The 18,198-nt window shown below is 45.9% G+C and overlaps 1 protein-coding gene across 6 annotated transcripts in view; it reads right to left on the reverse strand.

Moving 5' to 3' along the window:
• The window catches only part of LOC115096941 (merlin-like), a 57,301-nt gene that overhangs the window by 12,963 nt on the left and 26,140 nt on the right, over positions 1-18,198 (reverse strand). For all 6 annotated transcript variants that reach the window (XM_029612267.1, XM_029612268.1, XM_029612266.1 and 3 more), the window contains 9 exons: positions 15,977-16,060; positions 14,657-14,725; positions 10,635-10,717; positions 9,890-9,965; positions 9,421-9,558; positions 6,716-6,790; positions 4,693-4,806; positions 3,272-3,394; positions 285-502 (listed from right to left, as the gene is read on the reverse strand). In XM_029612267.1, the coding sequence (XP_029468127.1) occupies positions 285-502; positions 3,272-3,394; positions 4,693-4,806; positions 6,716-6,790; positions 9,421-9,558; positions 9,890-9,965; positions 10,635-10,717; positions 14,657-14,725; positions 15,977-16,060 (980 nt within the window). The remainder of the gene's footprint in view (positions 1-284; positions 503-3,271; positions 3,395-4,692; positions 4,807-6,715; positions 6,791-9,420; positions 9,559-9,889; positions 9,966-10,634; positions 10,718-14,656; positions 14,726-15,976; positions 16,061-18,198) is intronic.

The following is an 18,198-nucleotide window of genomic DNA, read 5'->3' on the forward strand; positions in this document are numbered from 1 at the left end:
TCCAGACAGTGCAATAAAACAGAATAAATACAATAATAAGAATAATCCCTAATACAGGCCTCCCACATCCCTTCTCTAACTAGAGAAATGATACATCACATCTCACAACTAAAAACGCTCCCTCCCAATTAATGCAGTAAGATTCCCCAGGACACTCCCTTCCATATTAAAATACATAATAGCAAAACAAGCAAAATTAAACTTTCCCCAAAATGACTTCCTCTCCAGTACCCACAATAAAGCGGCTCCCCCTCCCTCACCGAGCACTGACTCCCTAGTCTCACCGTCTGTCTGACTCTTTGATGAGCTTCACGGCTATCAGTTCGGCTTCTCTCATTTTCTGCTCCATTAGCCGCTTCTCCTCCTTGGTTTTCAGCGCGGTGACTTCCAACCTTTGCCGCTCCTGCTCAGCGTCTGCAACCTTCTGGGCTAGCAGCTTGGCCTCCTCCTCTGCAATCTGTGCTTTCTCCACCAGCCACTCGGCCGCCTCCTTGGAGCAAAGCTAAAAGAGAGCAGCGAGAATCATGTACAAAGGGCGGGCACACGAGCACACGATCCAGACCTCTCTCTCAGCTGATCCACCGCTCTGTCCCCGGGATCTAGTCCATCCCTTGTTTGCTGACCTCATTGATATATGCTTGTTCTTTCTGAATTGATTGTAAAGCCTGTTGCTAAATTATTGTTCATTGTAAACCGAGGTGATTTTTTGAAACGTGCCGCGGTATATTAAAAAAAAAAAACCTTTAAATAAATAAATCAATCAATCAATCAATCCATCCCACTTGTAGAAAATCCTTTACATGATTTTTAAGGCTGAAAATGAGACATTGATCAATAAATGCGCCAGCCTGGGGAAACATGGGCCTGACAGGCCCTTCTCAGTGGCCGCTCCCATTGCAATGGAAAGCTCTTCTAGTTCTGATTCGGACAGCTTCAGATACACAGGCGTTTAAAAAGGCTTCAAAAGTGGTTCTATTGAAAACGCTTTCAGCTTGGCAGAATAGACCAATGTAGCCTTTACCCTAAAATATCTCGGGGATGTAAGTTTTACTGTTAAGTGTAGTTTGTTTATGTATTTTAATACAAATGTTGTGTGTGTGTGTTTTTATTGTTCCCCTGCCCCAAAATCTGGGAAGGGCACAGGTTATAAATCATTTTAAATAAATGAATACATGTGTCCTTCTTCTAAGAGCCCTAGTATCCATGTGATACTGTGGTTCGTCCATTCCCCTATACCTCTTTAGCATTTGTAAGTTACTTAAGTGGAAGAGTGGCCAAGTGCATAGTGCAGTGGGCTGAAAGCCAGGGTACAAGTCCTGCTTCTCCTAGTGATGTGCCTTGTGATCTTGGGCAATTTAATCTGCCCTCCACTGCTTTAGGTACCAACGAAAAGGTACATTTTAAAAGGGACGCGCCGATGTTATGATATGCGCACGTCGATGCACGCTCGATATAAAATCCGATACCCGCGGGCACACGCATGCACGATACATCAGCTCGCCCATGTGCACGTGGATGCCCGCTCACTTGCTCGCGGATTGGGAGAGAACTTCCCTAACCCCCTACCTATCTTTCCTCCCTTTTCCCCTCTCCCCCCGTCTCCCACCCCCAATCCCCACCTAACTACCCGAATTTTTTTTGTTTTAGAATTTACCTGCTCAGTGGAACAGCCGTAAGTTCCGCCTGCCGGCTCGCTGCCAGCGCACACTTCACCGGGACAGCACTCGCCCCGCCTCCCAGCCTCCCCCTTTTTAAAAGCCCGGCCCTTCCGCACGTACCGGGAGACACGCGCCGGGCCGGGGGCCGCTTTGAAAATGTGCTCGGTACGTGCGCGGCCCCCGGCCAGGCGCGTGTCTCCCGGGATTTGCGCACACCGGGTTTTTAAAAAAATCGGGCCCCTTAGATTTTAAGGCCCCTGGGGTAGGTTCCTACATAACCTGTAACTCACCTTGACCTCATGTTTGAAAAAGCAAGTAACTGAATAAAAAAAAAATCCCAAATCCCCTTCTTGAAATGGCTTCAAACCCAGCCGCACATTATTTCAGAATTGTATCATTTGTCTGGTAACAAATGATTTCCTTTAATTCTTAAATATAAAAAAAAGGAAATACAGGATATAATGGCAGATAAGGGCCACAAGGCCAGGGCTGACTTTTGGCGTGCGGAGCAAGGGGCGCCCTTCCTTGCATTGCTGCAGGCCCATGGTCTTCCTCCCCCTCCTCCCCACTGGGGCACGATCCACCACCTAATCCCTGTCCTCTCCCTGGTGTACCCAGGGCGATACCGTCACACTGGCAGGAGGAGAGAGCAGTGCCTCTTACCTGCGACTGCCTCCCCTGCCGGCTTCACTTTGAAGTCTGAAGCCAGCGAAGAAGGCGGCTGTCGCAGGCAAGAAGTGCTGCTCCCTTCCTGCCAGTGGAAGGGGATAGCTCCAGGACCGAGTGGGCTGGGTGGGGGAGGGGGGGGGACAAAGATGATTCTGCTGACGCACAGAGCAATTTTACTTGGGATGGTGGGGATATGTTTGGTTGTTTTCCCCTAAGGCTAATCCGGTGTAAAGCCTGATTTTCTCTGTTCTGCAGTGCCCTAGACCCTAGTTGATCTCTGGCCTTCCCTTCGCTTCTTCACAACTAGGGATCCTCTGTGCTTATCCCCGAACCTCCTTTAATTCTGTTACTGTTTTTTGCCTCCACCGCCTCCCCTGAGAGGCAGTTCCATGCACCCGCCATCCTTTTCACAAAAAAATAATTTTGTAATGTTACTCCTGAGCTTACTCATTTTGAGAATAAGCACTGATGCTCCTTTCTGACCCCGGAATTATTATAGAAACTGCTCTGCTTATTGCCGTGTATTTCCAACATTCAAAATCGCTCCTTCGTAAAGAAATAAATCCAACTGCTTACAAGAATGTCATTTTCGGGTCCACAAAGTGTCTTTATACAAGGAACTTACTCTGTTAACTAAAGCCATAATGGTAACGAAGTACTGCGTATTCCAATGTGTCATGTTTTTTCTCTGCATGTGTAGAATTAGAGATCGATCGCGTTGTAGGTCACCCCTTTTTAAGGCAAGCAATTCTATGAACATGAATTGCAAACACTCGCCATATATGTTCCTACGCATGGACAGAGTCTTCCATTCTCAGGAAAACCCCTCGGGTTTGATTTATAAGTGGAACCAAGTAAAGCACCAGGGCTATTCATCTACTAATTAGAACAATTGTTTTCCCTTTAGCAATTCAAAGATTTGGGAAGCCTGCCTGTGCCCTCACCAGCGCCTCACTGGCATCTCTCGCCTCCTTCTCCAGTTGGAATAATCGCCTCTCCAGCTCTTCTTTGGCTCTCTCGGCCTTTTCCCGTAGTTGTTTTTCTCTGAAAAGCCTCTGATGCTCCAGCTGGACAGTAAAAAAAAAAGAAAAAAGAGACAGGGTAAGCTTGCAACCTTTCACAGCTGCCTTCACCAATGATGGGATCAAATGGGTTAGATTTTTTGTTTTTATAATTTTGATTCCTGGGTGAGGTCAGGGATGGATTTAGGATTTTGCTGCCTCTAAGCACGTTTGTTGCTCTCACCCCTCCATCTTCTGTAAGGGGCTGTTCTCGTTCTCTGCTGAATGAGATTCAGCAGAGCTGGAAGGCAGCAAATCTTAGCCAGCCTGAATGCCCCTAAATGTTTGCCATCCTAGGCACAGGCATAATGGATGCCAATTGACAAATCCAGGGCTGGGTGAGGCCTTCCGCTCCCCGGAGTGGTCAGGCCGCGTTCATGGCCCTTGGGAGAGAAATTGTGCAATGGCAACGCCTAGCGGCTGGGTTTAGGGTCTGTGATTGCAGGGGTCTGGAAGACACTCCTGGTACGTGACCCCTCACCCAGGGCTGTCACTGCAATCACAAAACTGGCAAAAAAAAAATCCCTGGCTGGTTTTGGATGAAGGCTCATTGCACCAGATTCCAGCCTCGATTTCACATGAACTGGAAGTCCAAAGGAACATGGAGGAAATTTCCAGCTTCTCCTCCCTCCCACTCAAAAAAAAAAAAAACCACGACAACAATAATTTTTAAACTTGCAGTAAATTTTGGCGCTTGTATCAAATGTAAGCCTCTCGTAAAAACTGTTTTCTTTAAGATTACTCTGCATTATTTGAGATAGCACAAAGTTTTGCACCACCGCTCAAAAAAGGCGCATGTGCACAAAACAAATAGACCGCAGGACTTCTGCTCAATCCTTAAATCTGACCACATGGCAAATGAATAAAAACAATAAAAAAAAAATACTGGTGAAGGAAGAAAAGCAGACTAGAAGTCCCTGCAAGCAAAGGGATAAAACCAGGACTGGATCATCCTGTCCTGAAAACACGGAGTCACTTGATACAAGATGCCCCCTAGGCAGGTGCCAACGCTGCCTCGTGGGAATCCAGCCCTGGCAGTGCTGGGACGTGACATGCACCTCTGCTTCCATAGGGTTTAGAATGCTAATGGCTTATAAGGAGAGAGTTACCAGTTGGCTCTTCCTTTTCCTTCTTTCAGTGCCCCTGTACCTGTCCCAGACACACTCACACGAGCACATACGTTTATGGGCCCTGCCCTTCCATCGGATTCTATGTCCTCTGGACTTCACAGAACAAGACTGCCTTGCTTGAAGTGATGCTCCAGGAGCCCTGGTAGAGCCGGGGGGGGGAATGGGAGTACTCACCTTTCTTCTCGCCTTTTCTTCTTTCGCTTGGGCTTTCATCTGTTGAACTTCGACAGAGTCTGCCTTCCTCCTCCTCATGAACAGCTCATGGTTTTCGATGCACAGGAGCAAGATCTGCAGAGAGCAGCAGCCCCAACCGGGTGAGTCTCGCCAGGGGCAGCAAAGATGTGAGTGCACGTTTACCACAAAATGCTAAAAGTGCCCAGGTATGCGAGACCCTACTTAAACAGCAGCTGAGGCCTAAGATCCTAGGTTCCCTGAAAAATTGAGAGAGATCCTGCTAATCAGCTGTTTTCCCCCCCCCCCCAGTGGGTTGCTGATCAACTACTTCCTATTACTCGGCCAAACCATTTGACATTCATCCCACAATTTAGGTACAGCCCTGTTCATACACAGTATTTCTATGCACACAGCCAAAAACACATCTGTTTATAGATAGCTGTATCAGGTAAATCGCATTTGGGTTTAATAACCAGCATTTGGATAATCATCAGATTTCTAAGTGTCATCACTAACAGTCATCCATGGAGCCAGTTGGCAACATAGGGTTGCCAACTGGCTCCAGACTTTCAGGACAGATTGATCCAGTCCTAAATTTCACCCCACTGCATGCTGGGACTTATTCTGATTTCCCTATTGTATTCCCTATCAAAAGCAAGACTATAAGTGACAACCTGTCCTAAAAATCTAGAGCCAGATGGCAACCCTACACATGCAGAGTGCTGTCCTGGGATTGGAATCCAATGATGCAGCAGACCATCTCTGGCCAATCAGCTGCCACTAACATCACAGTGCTCCATGATGACATCACAAAGGCACCCTCGACAGTTCAGTCAAGGCAAAAGCCTGTGGGAGCAGTCACATCAGAAAGAGTTAATCCCATCTCTTTTCAGATGAAGCAGCATTTACTATATGGCACCCACAAAATACAACCATGCTCTGCCATTCTCATTCTTTGGGTAGGAGGGGAGAGATTTCCATAAGTGGCTTGTGACTTTGTCACACAGTAATACAGCAATTAGCAAATACAAAGAGAATAGATGCCTCGGTCTTTTTCAAATCCTTTATTGAAGTTGGAGACGTAAAAGAATAATACAGCCCGACTCTGGCCGAGTTTCACCGTTCTCACAACGGCTGCCTCAGGGGCTTAGATATACATATTCATAAGAATATGATTGACTGCACAAGTGATAAGATCTAATACCTTTGCGGATCAGATAGACACAAACATAACTGGAAAACAAGCGCATGACTTGTTCCATCATCCTGAGTCCATGAATGTATATCTAAGCCCCTGAAGCAGCCGTTGTGAGAACGGCGAAACTCGGCCAGAGTCGGGCTGTATTATTCTTTTACGTCTCCAACTTCAATAAAGGATTTGAAAAAGACCGAGGCATCTATTCTCTTTGTATTTCCTAACTAAACTGTAAGCCCCTATCTAACCCCCTTTCTGAATAGGATTAAGAATGCTATAAATACGTTGTAGTTATTTTATTAGTTACTGTTACTGTATATACATATAATACCCCTATTTTAGTTACTTTGTCTTTAACAAATTATGTTCAGCTGTTACTTGTAAGGGCCCTGCCCAAAGTTTTTTGTTTGATGTAAACCGATACGATGTGTGAACGGCTATCGGTATAGAAGAGACGTCAAATAAATAAATAAATAAATAAATAAAATAACGGCTTTCATAGATTGCCTACCTTTATACAGCAAATAGCAGCAGCGAAGGATTTTGTGACCCATCCAGTCTGCCCAGTTGCCCCTGCTTATTGTGCCACTGCTGACCCTACTCTGCCTCCAGTTATCTCTCTCCCTTGTCCTTATCGGCTACAGAAACATTTCCTGGTGCTCACAATAAAATCTTTATTCAAGTCTCAGGGAGAGAAACAAAAAAAATGTTTTATATGGAAACTTATGTTAATCTAACTACTTATATTTGTATATACTACAAGGAGGGCTCCCATCATTCATCTGGACATTTCTCTTAAGTATTTAAATGACAGATAAATGGCCTTACCAATTTATTCACCTTGAGCTGGGGAGAATAAAACTTGAAAACTTCTGCTTTCTTGTCAAGTGGTTTAATTTTTAGCTGTCAAGGAAGAAAAGGAGGTACAATGAACACATTTCTCCCCTCCCCCATACATCTTCAGAAAGAGGGTAGAAGGAAGGACCAGTGCACGCTAAGGGCAACCCCCATGTTAATCTGCTACAGATCTATTGACTGCTTTTGGTCAGGTCATTTGTTCCAAGAAGGGCTTGCAGTGAGGTAATGATCCTTTTAAAAAAAAAAGTCATTCTAAAAAGGAATTGTTTAAGTGTTATCATAGTGGGAAGTTGTCAGGATTTTTCACTAGCCAGCGATTTTGGAACTCAAAATCTATTTCATGTTGCCAGCTGTGTTAGCATTTGAATGGTTTTGGAAGTCAAAACAAGACTATTTAAAATTTTTAAGGAATAAATATCTCAGACATTTTGTTAGTTATTACAACACCCTTCAAAATTAGTTTAATTCCAATCCTGTGTCCTTAAAGTTAATCAGACAGTGTCATATCACCTAAAATAGAGCAAGCCAGTCCTGGTTTTCCTCTGTTGCATGCACAGATTTCTTAAAGAAAAGCAGAATTGCACCTCCATGCCTATGACAAGGTGTAATGGAATTACTTAGCCTGAGTCTGACTAGTCTGGCTAAGGATGAAATCAGAAGCTAGGCCTTCAGTGCACTCAAGAGTTCTCACACAGACACACATCACATGACTGTAACATAAGAGGTAAACACTAGATATGTAGAATCTATGGTAAGGGAGTTAAAATTGCAAGAGAAGGCCTGGACTGCATTTTAGGAAAACACAGTTTCAGATATACAGACAGAAAGGGTATAACTCAGGTCAATACAGTAAAGTGCAGCCGCGGTTACCCTGCTCCTAACCCGAAAATTGGGCCGCTCAAGACGTGACGTCACATGCCGTGACGCCAAACATCGTGACGTCACGCCTTGAGCGGCCCAATTGCACGCACAGGGGCCGCTTTCGCCCGTGCAGGCATCCATCTTCGCCGGCAGCTGCCTCCGGGAGGCAGGGGAGCCGCAGTCTGTCTCCGCCGATGTCCGTCTCCGGAGGGGGGCTGCAAGAAGAGTAAGTCGCTTTGTTGCTTTACACTGCCAGTCCTCTCTCCCCTCCTCCCAAAGCAAGGCGTAAAGCAGCCTTGCTTCGGGAGGAGGGGAGAGAGGACTGGCAATCCCGAGCGTAGGAGAACCGTCCACTTCCTGGTACCTGTCATTTCATTCCATGAAGCGTTAGGCCAGCGCACCCAGGATACTGTATAGAGCTCTATACAGTAAAATGGGTTGCACGGGCCTAACGCTTCACGGACGCTTCTTGGACGCAGCTTGCATTTGCAAGCTATTTACATACAGTATCGAGCGGTAGGTGAGCCGGACTGTGCGTGCGGCAACCGCGGGTGCGCCCGGCACTAACGCAGCTCTTCCTACCGCTCCTTACTGTATCGGCCTGAGAGGCGGGGGGAGAAGGGAGGCAATGGCAGAGGGACAGAATCAACTCACTTTTCTTACGGTTAAGGGAGCTGTTTGTATTACATTATTATTATTGCAACTATTGCCTTTGATGTATTTGTGTATTCTGCCTGGCTTTCTGGAATATAATTTATATTAATAATGTGTGTGTGTGTAATTTAGTATTAATAATGTGTGTATGTAATTTAGTATTAATAATGTGCGAACTCAGAGTGTGAGTAAGTGTTTATGAGTGTGGCTTTGTGTTTTTGTAAGTATATTATTCTGTCAGGAAAAGGGCTTGCAGGAAACTGCTTTGTATCTTGAAGTGAAGGATCTCACTGAAGGTGTTACCCAAGGGATACCGGCCCATTGCATCTTTATTCATGTGTACACACACACACACACACACACACACTGAACCTGTAATAGGACAGAACCAAGAGTGGATGAAACTGGCCTAGGTCATAGCAAGTCATCTGGTCACCAAGTAAGCCTTACCTGAATAATTCATGTATTGTGACCAGTTTCCCTGGGCTAGGTTGACATGACAATAATTTAAAGGTCAACTCTGCTTATAATAGATGCAATTAAATCAGTCTGCATACCTCTAGGAAATAACTGTAACTGTACACCATTTCAAAAAGTTCTAATGTAGAAATTCTTTATTTAAAATATTTATTACCCATGCCTCCAAATAAATGCTTAGAGATTATCTCTAAGCCAGAGGCACTTTCAGCAAGGCCTAGTTTTTAAATTCTATCCAAGGTATTCTGGGATGCTCAAGTGCTGCTTTTGTCAATGGGACTATAAATCCCAGAGTACTTAGTACTGGGAGTAACAACAAAAAACAAACCACCCAGTCTGCCTATTTACTAGCCCCTTGACTCTACTGTTCACAAGTAACTATGCAATCGCTAAATCTTTTCTATTCAAGTAATAAAAATAGAGTAGATCTCCAGAACTGTGCTGGAATCTCCAGCAATTCTAGGAGCTGAATCTGTCCAGTCTATAGAAATACCCAGCAGAGATCCCTAAATATCTCTAGCAAAGCTCCAAAGGTATGTAGAGGATGTGCAAGTTAACCTCTGTCCATATTTACTGCCCTTTCTAATTCCCCCTTCTTCCACACTTGGGTCTTCGCTCCATCACCCACACATTCTTCCCACACACACCACAAACACATGCAGAGAATGCAACACTGCACCTACCTCTTTGTCACTATAAGAAATATTTCTAATACCACTCCATTCAAAGGACTTCACGGGTAATAACTTGTTAGTGATGTTGTAGATATGAATACCCTTAGCATCGACACCTAGTAAGAGATCCGTATGGTTCTTATTGTGCTGGAAAAAACCAAAACAAAACAAGCATTTTGTGAAATAGAAATCAGAATTTAATCTCCCTTGCTTGCTGACATATATAGCTTCCCCCTATCAGCTGCTCTTGCTCTTAAGGGAAAATACAATGACTTTACAGTAGAGTTACCAGATGCCTTCATGTCATCAGGGGAAGACCGAGTCAGTCCTGGTTCTGCCTCCACTGGAATCTATTGGCCCACAGTCCTGTTTTGCTTGGCAAAACTATGAGTCCATAGGTGTAGAATCAGAACTGGCTCAGCCTGTTCTGGAAGAGTCAGCAGATAGCCCAGAAATCATAAAGAAACAGCACACTCACAGCAATGGGAAAGTAAGACACCCCATACATGGCCAAGTCTTGGGCAATTTTGAGATAGTTCATCTCAGCTTCATCTCTGAAAAACACAGAAAAATGAAAACAAAAACAAAAAAAAACGACCGAGAACATGTGGTAGATCCGGACTTTCTACCTTATGACTTCACCTTTCCTGACTCAGATATATCAGGCATATTGCAATGTTTCTTGCTAGTCACCCTAGCAAGTTAAAAGAATTGTTTAATAAGGTTATTTTATCTGAAGTTTGAAACTTGATACATGCCAAGAGAGGGCATCTTCCATCTCTGGTAGCATTTGGATCCCTGCTTAGATGATCAAAGAGCTGCAATCTGCCAAAGCATCTCCCCCAAAAGAGAGGCCTATATTTTTAAAACAAATAACTCTCTCCTTCTGAGGGTATACGATCCTAGATTTTAATGCTGTGTTTACATGTGGCACATTTTTAACAGTCAATTTCTGAGCCTTCCAAACAGACAAGTCTTCTTTAAAACCTCTGTTTCCCGTGAAGAACGGGAGGCCTTAGCTTCTTCCAATGGGTAAGAAGATAAGAACATAAGAAAATGCCATACTGGGTCAGACCAAGGGTCCATCAAGCCCAGCATCCTGTTTCCAACAGTGGCCAATCCAGGCCATAATAACCTGGCAAGTACCCAAAAACTAGGTCTATTCCACTAAAAGAAATGTACTGTCACTGATCGACTTCCCTGAACGCGCTGTTTAGCAGTACCTGGCAATGCCCCTGTGTTCTGCATACCAGGCTGTGATCCGGGACTCCCACATGTCCGCCGTCATCTGATATTGCTCGAGGACCTGCACAGGAGTTAAAAGAATGGGATCACCTTCCGAATGGAGGGAAATTGCCAGCCTGAGCAGCGACAGCCCAGAGCGTGCCGGGACCGACCTCTGGCTCTGTGGATGATGCCAACTTGAGAAGGAAAGCAAAACGCAAATCAAACGCAAAAAAAAAAAAAAAAAAGACAGGACAGAGAACTGGGTACGCCAAGACTTCGGTCAGCGTCTTGGATAATGTTGACCATGTTACAGCAGCCTGTCTGCATATGCAGGTGGGAGGTGTGTGGGGGGGTGGAGGTACTGAAACGCTCCTCCGTGGAAATATTGCATTATAATTCAGCACCACACCCTCTGAGGGAGAGAATAATTTTACAAAAAAGTTATTTACTCTGTAATTTTCAGTTTAGCATGAACCAAAAAAGAGACTAGTAACTTACTGGGAGTGCTTTAAACCCTAGGCTGGGATTTCTCCAAGAGTGCACACCCTGGAGCAGCTCCCACCAAGAAGTTAGAAAGCAGTAGGCACCACATGGCTTGGAAGAAAATAGAAAAATTACAGGGCACTTTTTTTTTGCTATTTTCTTCTTCAAAGTCTGCATATTTTACGCATGGGGTAAACTTTCAGTGAGGCACTGCCTAACTACAAAGTTCTACCTGTAATTTTAAGTATGCACAGCACAGCTTCACTTTCAAACTCTAGGTAGCCCACATAAATGGGGTTTGAACATTGTGCAGTTATGCAGCTGAATACACGCGTGTAACTTTACCCGGGGGCAACACGGCATAAAACAGCGTGGGTTATGTGCATAAATTCATAGCCCCTAATAGAGATGTGAATCGTGTCCTTGATCGTCTTAACGATCGATTTCGGCTGGGACGGGGAGGGAATCGTATCGTCGCCGTTTGGGTGTTTAGAGTATCGTTAAAATCGTTAAAATCGTGAACCGGCACACTAAAACCCCCTAAAACCCACCCCCGACCCTTTAAATTAAATCCCCCACCCTCCCCAAATGCCTTAAATTACCTGGGGGTCCAGCGGCACACTAAAACCCCCTAAAACCCACCCCCGGCACACTAAAACCCACCCCGACCCTTTAAATTAAATCCCCCACCCCCAAATGCCTTAAATTACCTGGGGGTCCGTAGCGGCGGTCCGTAGCTTAAATTACCCCCGGGTCCGTAGCTAAATCGGGGGAAGGGGGAGAGCAGGAAATCCGGCACACTAAGTCGTGGTGTCTTCAGCCGGCGCCATTTTGCAAAATGGCCGCCGCAAAATGGCGGCGGCCATAGACCAATACGATTTGACGCAGGAGGTCGTTCCGGACCCCCGCTGGACTTTTGGCAAGTCTTGTGGGGGTCAGGAGGCCCCCCCAAGCTGGCCAAAAGTTCCAGTGGGGGCCCTGGAGCGATCTCCTGCCGTGAATCGTTTCCATACGGAAAATGGCGCCGGCAGGAGATCGACTGCAGGAGGTCGTTCAGCGGGGGTCCGGAACCCTCGCTGAACGACCTCCTGCAGTCGATCTCCTGCCGGCGCCATTTTCCGTACGGAAACGATTCGCAGCAGGAGATCGCTCCAGGGCCCCCGCTGGACCCCCAGGAACTTTTGGCCAGCTTGGGGGGGCCTCCTGACCCCCACAAGACTTGCCAAAAGTCCAGCAGGGGTCCGGAACGACCTCCTGCGTCGAATCGTATTGGTCTATGGCCGCCGCCATTTTGCGGCGGCCATTTTGCAAAATGGCGCCGGCTGAAGACACCACGATTTAGTGTGCCGGATTTCCTGCTCTCCCCCTTCCCCCGATTTAGCTACGGACCCGGGGGTAATTTAAGCTACGGACCGCCGCTACGGACCCCCAGGTAATTTAAGGCATTTGGGGTGGGGGATTTAATTTAAAGGGTCAGGGTGGGTTTTAGGGGGTTTTAATGTGCCGGGGGTGGGTTTTAGGGTGTTTTAGTGTGCCGCTGGACCCCCAGGTAATTTAAGGCATTTGGGGGGGGGGGTTCGGGAGGGTGGGGGATTTAATTTAAAGGGTCGGGGGTGGGTTTTAGGGGGTTTTAGTGTGCCGGTTTTCCTGCCCTCCCCCTTCCCCCTTCCCCCGATTTACGATTTTTTGACGATAAATCGGGGGAATTGGTATTGTATCGTGGCCCTAACGATTTTTGACGATTTAAAATATATCGGACGATATTTTAAATCGTCAAAAAACGATTCACATCCCTAGCCCCTAACCACCATAACCTTCCCAGCTGGAATTGCCTCTTTAATCTGGACATTGTGAACTCATGCAGAAGTCCCGAGTAAGCTTCCGAAAATTGACCCCGTATAGCAAAGATTTTTATCATAGGCACGGATTAGAAGAAACCCTTTGATATATCCATTCCATAGTGTATGTATAATGCATTGCATATGACTGTAAAATATGACATTTGGATTACGTTCATTCAGTCAGATACTGCTGTATCCTGCATGCCGGGTTTCGATTAAGGTTTCCCACATGTAATGACATCCCGTTTCTCTTCTATTCGAAAATGTAGCCTTCCTTTAAAACATCTACTAAAGAGGAAAGTTGCCCTGCATCGTCGGTATGCAAATTGGGCTCCGCCCCCTCCCTCCCTGTATGGAACTCGAGCCCACCCCAGAAAAGAAACATTGGTGGCAGTGGATGGCGCATTTACCCTCTCCCGCCTCCTCCCCAGCACCCCCCCCCCCCCCCCCCACTCACCAGCTCCTAGCGGCCAAACAGGAGGAGGAGGATGGCCTTGCATTGTCTCCGCACATCCTCCCCTGCCGGGGCCTGAAGGGCGCATTTTGAACCATGTGGTTCAAAGCTCAATGCTCGGGCCCCGTCAGGGGAGGGAGGAGGATGCACCGGAAATCCACTGCAAAGCCGTTATCCTTCTCCTCCTCCTGTTTGGCCGATAGGAGCTGGTGAGTGAGTGGATCCAAGGGGGGGGGGGGAAGGAGGCAGGGAGAGAGTGAATTAGGATCCTAGAGTGGAGGGAAGAGAATAATCCAACCAGGGATTGAAGGGGGGGAGTGACTGAACCAGGAGAAGTGGGGGAGTGAGTGAGTGGATTGGAGAAGGGGGAGGGAAGTGAACCAGAGGAAGTGAGGGTTCATGGGGTGGGAGGAGGGGGAGTAAACCAGAGTGAGTGAGGGGTTCAAGGGGAACCAGGGTCTTGTGGGGAGGGGTAGTGAACCAAGGTGAGGAGTTAGTGGGGGAACCAGGGAGAGAGGGAGAAACCAGGGTGAGTGAGGGGTTAAAGGGGTAATAAGGGAAGGAGGGGATGGGGTGTGATTCTTCTACCACACATCTCAATTACACACTTCCTGTGCTTCACGGTATTTCCGCGTCCTTGGATGGCTTTTTACTACTGGAAGAATATTATGCCAGATGAGGACCATAAAGGACCCTCTAAGCCAGTCCAGTTTTCTTCCTGGTGCAATGCCATAGATTCCAGCTGATCTCTGGCTTTCTCTTCTCTGCTTTACAACTAGCAAACCTCTGCACTTAACCCAGCATTTCTTCAATTCCATTACTGTTTCTGCCTCCACTGTCTAACCTTAACGGTGGTCCTGTGTACCCACCATTCTCCTGTGGACATACCACACCGCTCTGTGTTCTGTGAATTTATTTAGATTTGTATATTCCACTTTTCGGCACTTCAAAGTGTACATCAAAGCGGATTACATTCAGGTACTGTAGGTATTTCCTTATCCCCATAGGTCTTACAATCTAATTTTGTACCTGAGGCAACAGAGGATAAAGTGACTTGCCCAAGGTCACAAGGAGCGACAGCACGATATATATATCGGCCATACAGAATGGCAAGACATTACGCTATTAGTACTTCTGTTTCAGCTCTGTATCAGCAGTAATCATACTGAGATATGAGTTCCAATTGACCGACCGACCAAATCTCTTAACAGTCGAAAAGATCACAAAAGTAATAACTTACCCTTTTGGGCAGCAACTCATCTTCAGCCAGGAAACCTGGTTTGTAAAAACTTGGATCATAGTCGCCATACTGTAAAAGAAAGAGGCCAAGGCTGTGTTGAAAGCAAGCATTCTGCTCCCGGGGGGGGGGGGGGGTTGTTGGATTGATATTTCCTAACATAGGAGTTTCCAGAACCTGTGGACCATGTAGCCTGGGGCCAAGGAGCACTAGAGAGATGCGGCAGGAGCCGGGAACCAGGACTATCTGCAGCAGTGGCCTATGTGGTACAGAAAACTCATGTACAGCCTTCTCTTTGTGTAATTCTTATGTAGGGATGTGCCGCTGTTTTAAAATGACATGGAAACAGATACCTTTGTCGTTCCATGTTTCATTTCTAATCTGAAACATTAAAATGTATTTATTTTTTTTTATTTTAGCGCCTGCTAAAACAATAAAGCACACATTAAAATGGAAAAAAAGAAATTAAACTAAATTTAAAAACAAAAATGAAACATTCCTTTTCCATGCTGCACCCCCATTGTTAGGTTTGGTCCCAGAAAAAAGGTCTTGCATCCCACAAAGAGTTCCTTTTTCTTGTCCAGGATAATGCACGTACTAGTGCTGTGCTCTGTACCAGAAGCACATGGCATGCAGGGCCGGAGCAGTCATGCTCAGATGCATGGGTCCCCTCCAACCCGCAGTGCATTCCAGCCTCTACGCTTGTTCACCAGTGACGTGCTACCACTTTCCTCTCCAGAGGCTCTCAGGAGTTCTGCCCAGGCCAGGGAAACAGAAAATAGTTTAAGAGGTCCCCCCTGTACATCACTGATGCTAACAAGACTGCAGCCAAGGTCTGTGTGTTCATTCCTGTTTGGAGCATTCAAAAAATTCCAGTGCGAATTTTGGTGGCAGATTTTTGGACAGGCCTTAAGTCTTCAAAAGCTTGTTTTGTTTTGAAATGATGACTCTTGTATTCTGGAAAGCCAATTATTCCATTCCCTCCTGTCCTCCTTTGCAGGACTTTATATTTTAAGAAGTTCAAACATAGCTCTGAAATAATAAATTGTTATTTATGAAGGTGATGCTTAAAAATAACCCAAAGTTTTTCTGTGCTGTCTCCAATCAGTGTTACACCAGCAGGTAAATTATACCTCTAGTGGACGGGGAAGGTGGAGGATGTGATTTATACATTTCACACTCTCGCAGTCCCTATTCGCCTGTATTAATTCACTGGACGATGTCCCTCACCAGTTTCAATGAACATTCCTCTTGGCAGGTAGGGAACCTCTATGCATCTCCCGGCTGCTCTTTAACCATGCTACTGTTTTTGCCACTACTCACCTTGGCCTGGACAGCATAGGACGCCAATAAGACGGAGGCCTCGGGGGAACAGTAGATTTCTTCATCCAGGATCTGTTTCTTAACCTAAGGCACAAGAAATAACTGTGTTCCATAAAATGGAATTCCTAAAGTGCCCAGAACGATGTCTCTATAGTTACCCCAACAATTTCCTTCTCCTCTGACTCCGAACCTGTGATAGCGAACACCAGGCTCCAAAGATCTGTTCTCATTTAACTTCTATATGATGTATTTGAAACCAGCAAATTACTTTTTTTTTTTTCCCCCCCAGTTTAAAATCAATTTCCAAACTCACTGGTCAAGCCTGGTAAAAATGAGCCTCGGTTCATCAATAAGATTGCTCTCATTAACCTGGTGAGAGCCGTTGTCACCTGTTGGTGACAGCTGGCTTTATAAACCTTTTTTTTATTTTCAAGGCAGAAAGTGAAAGTTTGGCAGCCACTCATTCTCTGCCATGGTGCAGCACCGCGCACACAACTGCACGCCCTTTTGCCTTGGCATTCAGCGCTTGCGCTCCTGCAATCCCGCCCACAGTATGTGCATCTGTATGGAAATTGCCGAGGTGCACACACACACACACAGTGGCTTGCCTACAGACTGCAAACCACTCCCAAAGGCGTGCCTCCACGTGTTTTCCAAGATATAGGGTGCAGATGTGCTCTCCATCGGAGACACGACAAGTTACAATATGTCCTTCTCTCTTGTTTACCTACTCTGGAATGCCAGGAATTTGGATAACTGCTTCTCTTGAGATCAAGGCCAGCCACGGCAGGTCTTGAAAGAAAGTGTGGTCACAGCTAGGATTTCAAAAGAAAGCCTAAAAGTTACGTTCCAGTGGCTTTGGCAGAGTTGCACCTTCTGCAGTGAGAGTGAAGGCCCAGGGCAGGCACCATAGGAAGTGCCTTGGCCATCCCAAAAAACTTGCATCTTACCACTCTCTCGAACCTAATGGAAGATGCCATCATTAGACTACCCTACCCGATTACTCTCTTTTCACAGATTTTACTGAGGGAGTGAAGAGGTTGGTAATGAAAGGGGGAGGGATAGCCGAGCCGCAGCCTCTGCCAGACTGCTGATGGCTTCCTGGCCTCTTTTTGGTTATGATCGAATATAAAATGAGTCCTGAGAGCTAAGGAAAGAAACTGAGAACCTGTACAACGGTGCAGACATGAAACCCTTCAGACCCTGGCCGAACCAGAAGGATTAAAACTCCCCATGGCACCAGAACTGTTGCAACTGGTGGCTAGGACCCCTGCCCAGATGGCTAGATTGCGGGCAGGGGTTGGGAGGGGTGTGACCCAGCAGCAGACCACCCATAATCATCGGAGGGAGCCATCCCAGGCTGGCCCCCCCCCCCCCACCTCCCTCCATCGCCCAGGATGCCCATTATTTATTACACTTATTAGATGCATCTCTCATACAACTATGGGATTAAACATAAGTACATAAGCAAGATCATAAATGAATACATAAAATAGGATCATAAAAAAAAAATACAAAGATAAATAAGATTAAAACAGCAGAAAAAAATTAATAAATCAAAGCACCCCAGACAGTCGTACCCACTCAAATAAATGCTTTAGCAAAGAGTCAGGCTTTACAGTTCTTTCAAAAACTTCAAAAAATTTGTAGGGGCCCCAAATATTTTCTTTGAACTGAATCCCAAGAACAGCTCTCAGCGGCTCCACTCATCCATAAAAAAAGGGGAAGTGATGCCCTAACCTAGTATCAATGCAACAAAATCAAAAGTGGACAGCTTTCCTTGCTTTCTTTTTTATTTTATTTTTTTAAATTGAGGAGGCAGGCAGGGGGCACAGAGAACAAGAGAAAGTATAGAAAAAAAATATGTGCAAGGTACTATCAGCATTGGGTAATAAATGCAAAGACATGAGCACCAAGGTTCTGGGTATGCAAATTCCACGCATGCATGCGGCCGCCTCCCGCGTGAAGGTCTGGCACCTTATGGTGGTAACTGGACAGTATAAGGGGAAAAGAAAGGTAAGACTGATTACTGAATCTGACTAGTACAGCATCGAGGCCTGTTTTCAGCTGCTGAGGGTCTCCCAAGACTTTTAACTAAGGATAAGTAGTCATACTGGCCCAATTCAATCTTCTGAAGATGGGACCTAAATGGTCTTGAAAGCTCAGTCAGAGCATCTCTGGATGACCCTTGCATTGGACTAATAAAAAGGTATCACACCCAG

The sequence above is a fragment of the Rhinatrema bivittatum genome, chromosome 8, assembly GCF_901001135.1.
Source record: "Rhinatrema bivittatum chromosome 8, aRhiBiv1.1, whole genome shotgun sequence".
In the NCBI taxonomy this organism is placed as follows: Eukaryota; Metazoa; Chordata; class Amphibia; order Gymnophiona; family Rhinatrematidae; genus Rhinatrema; species Rhinatrema bivittatum.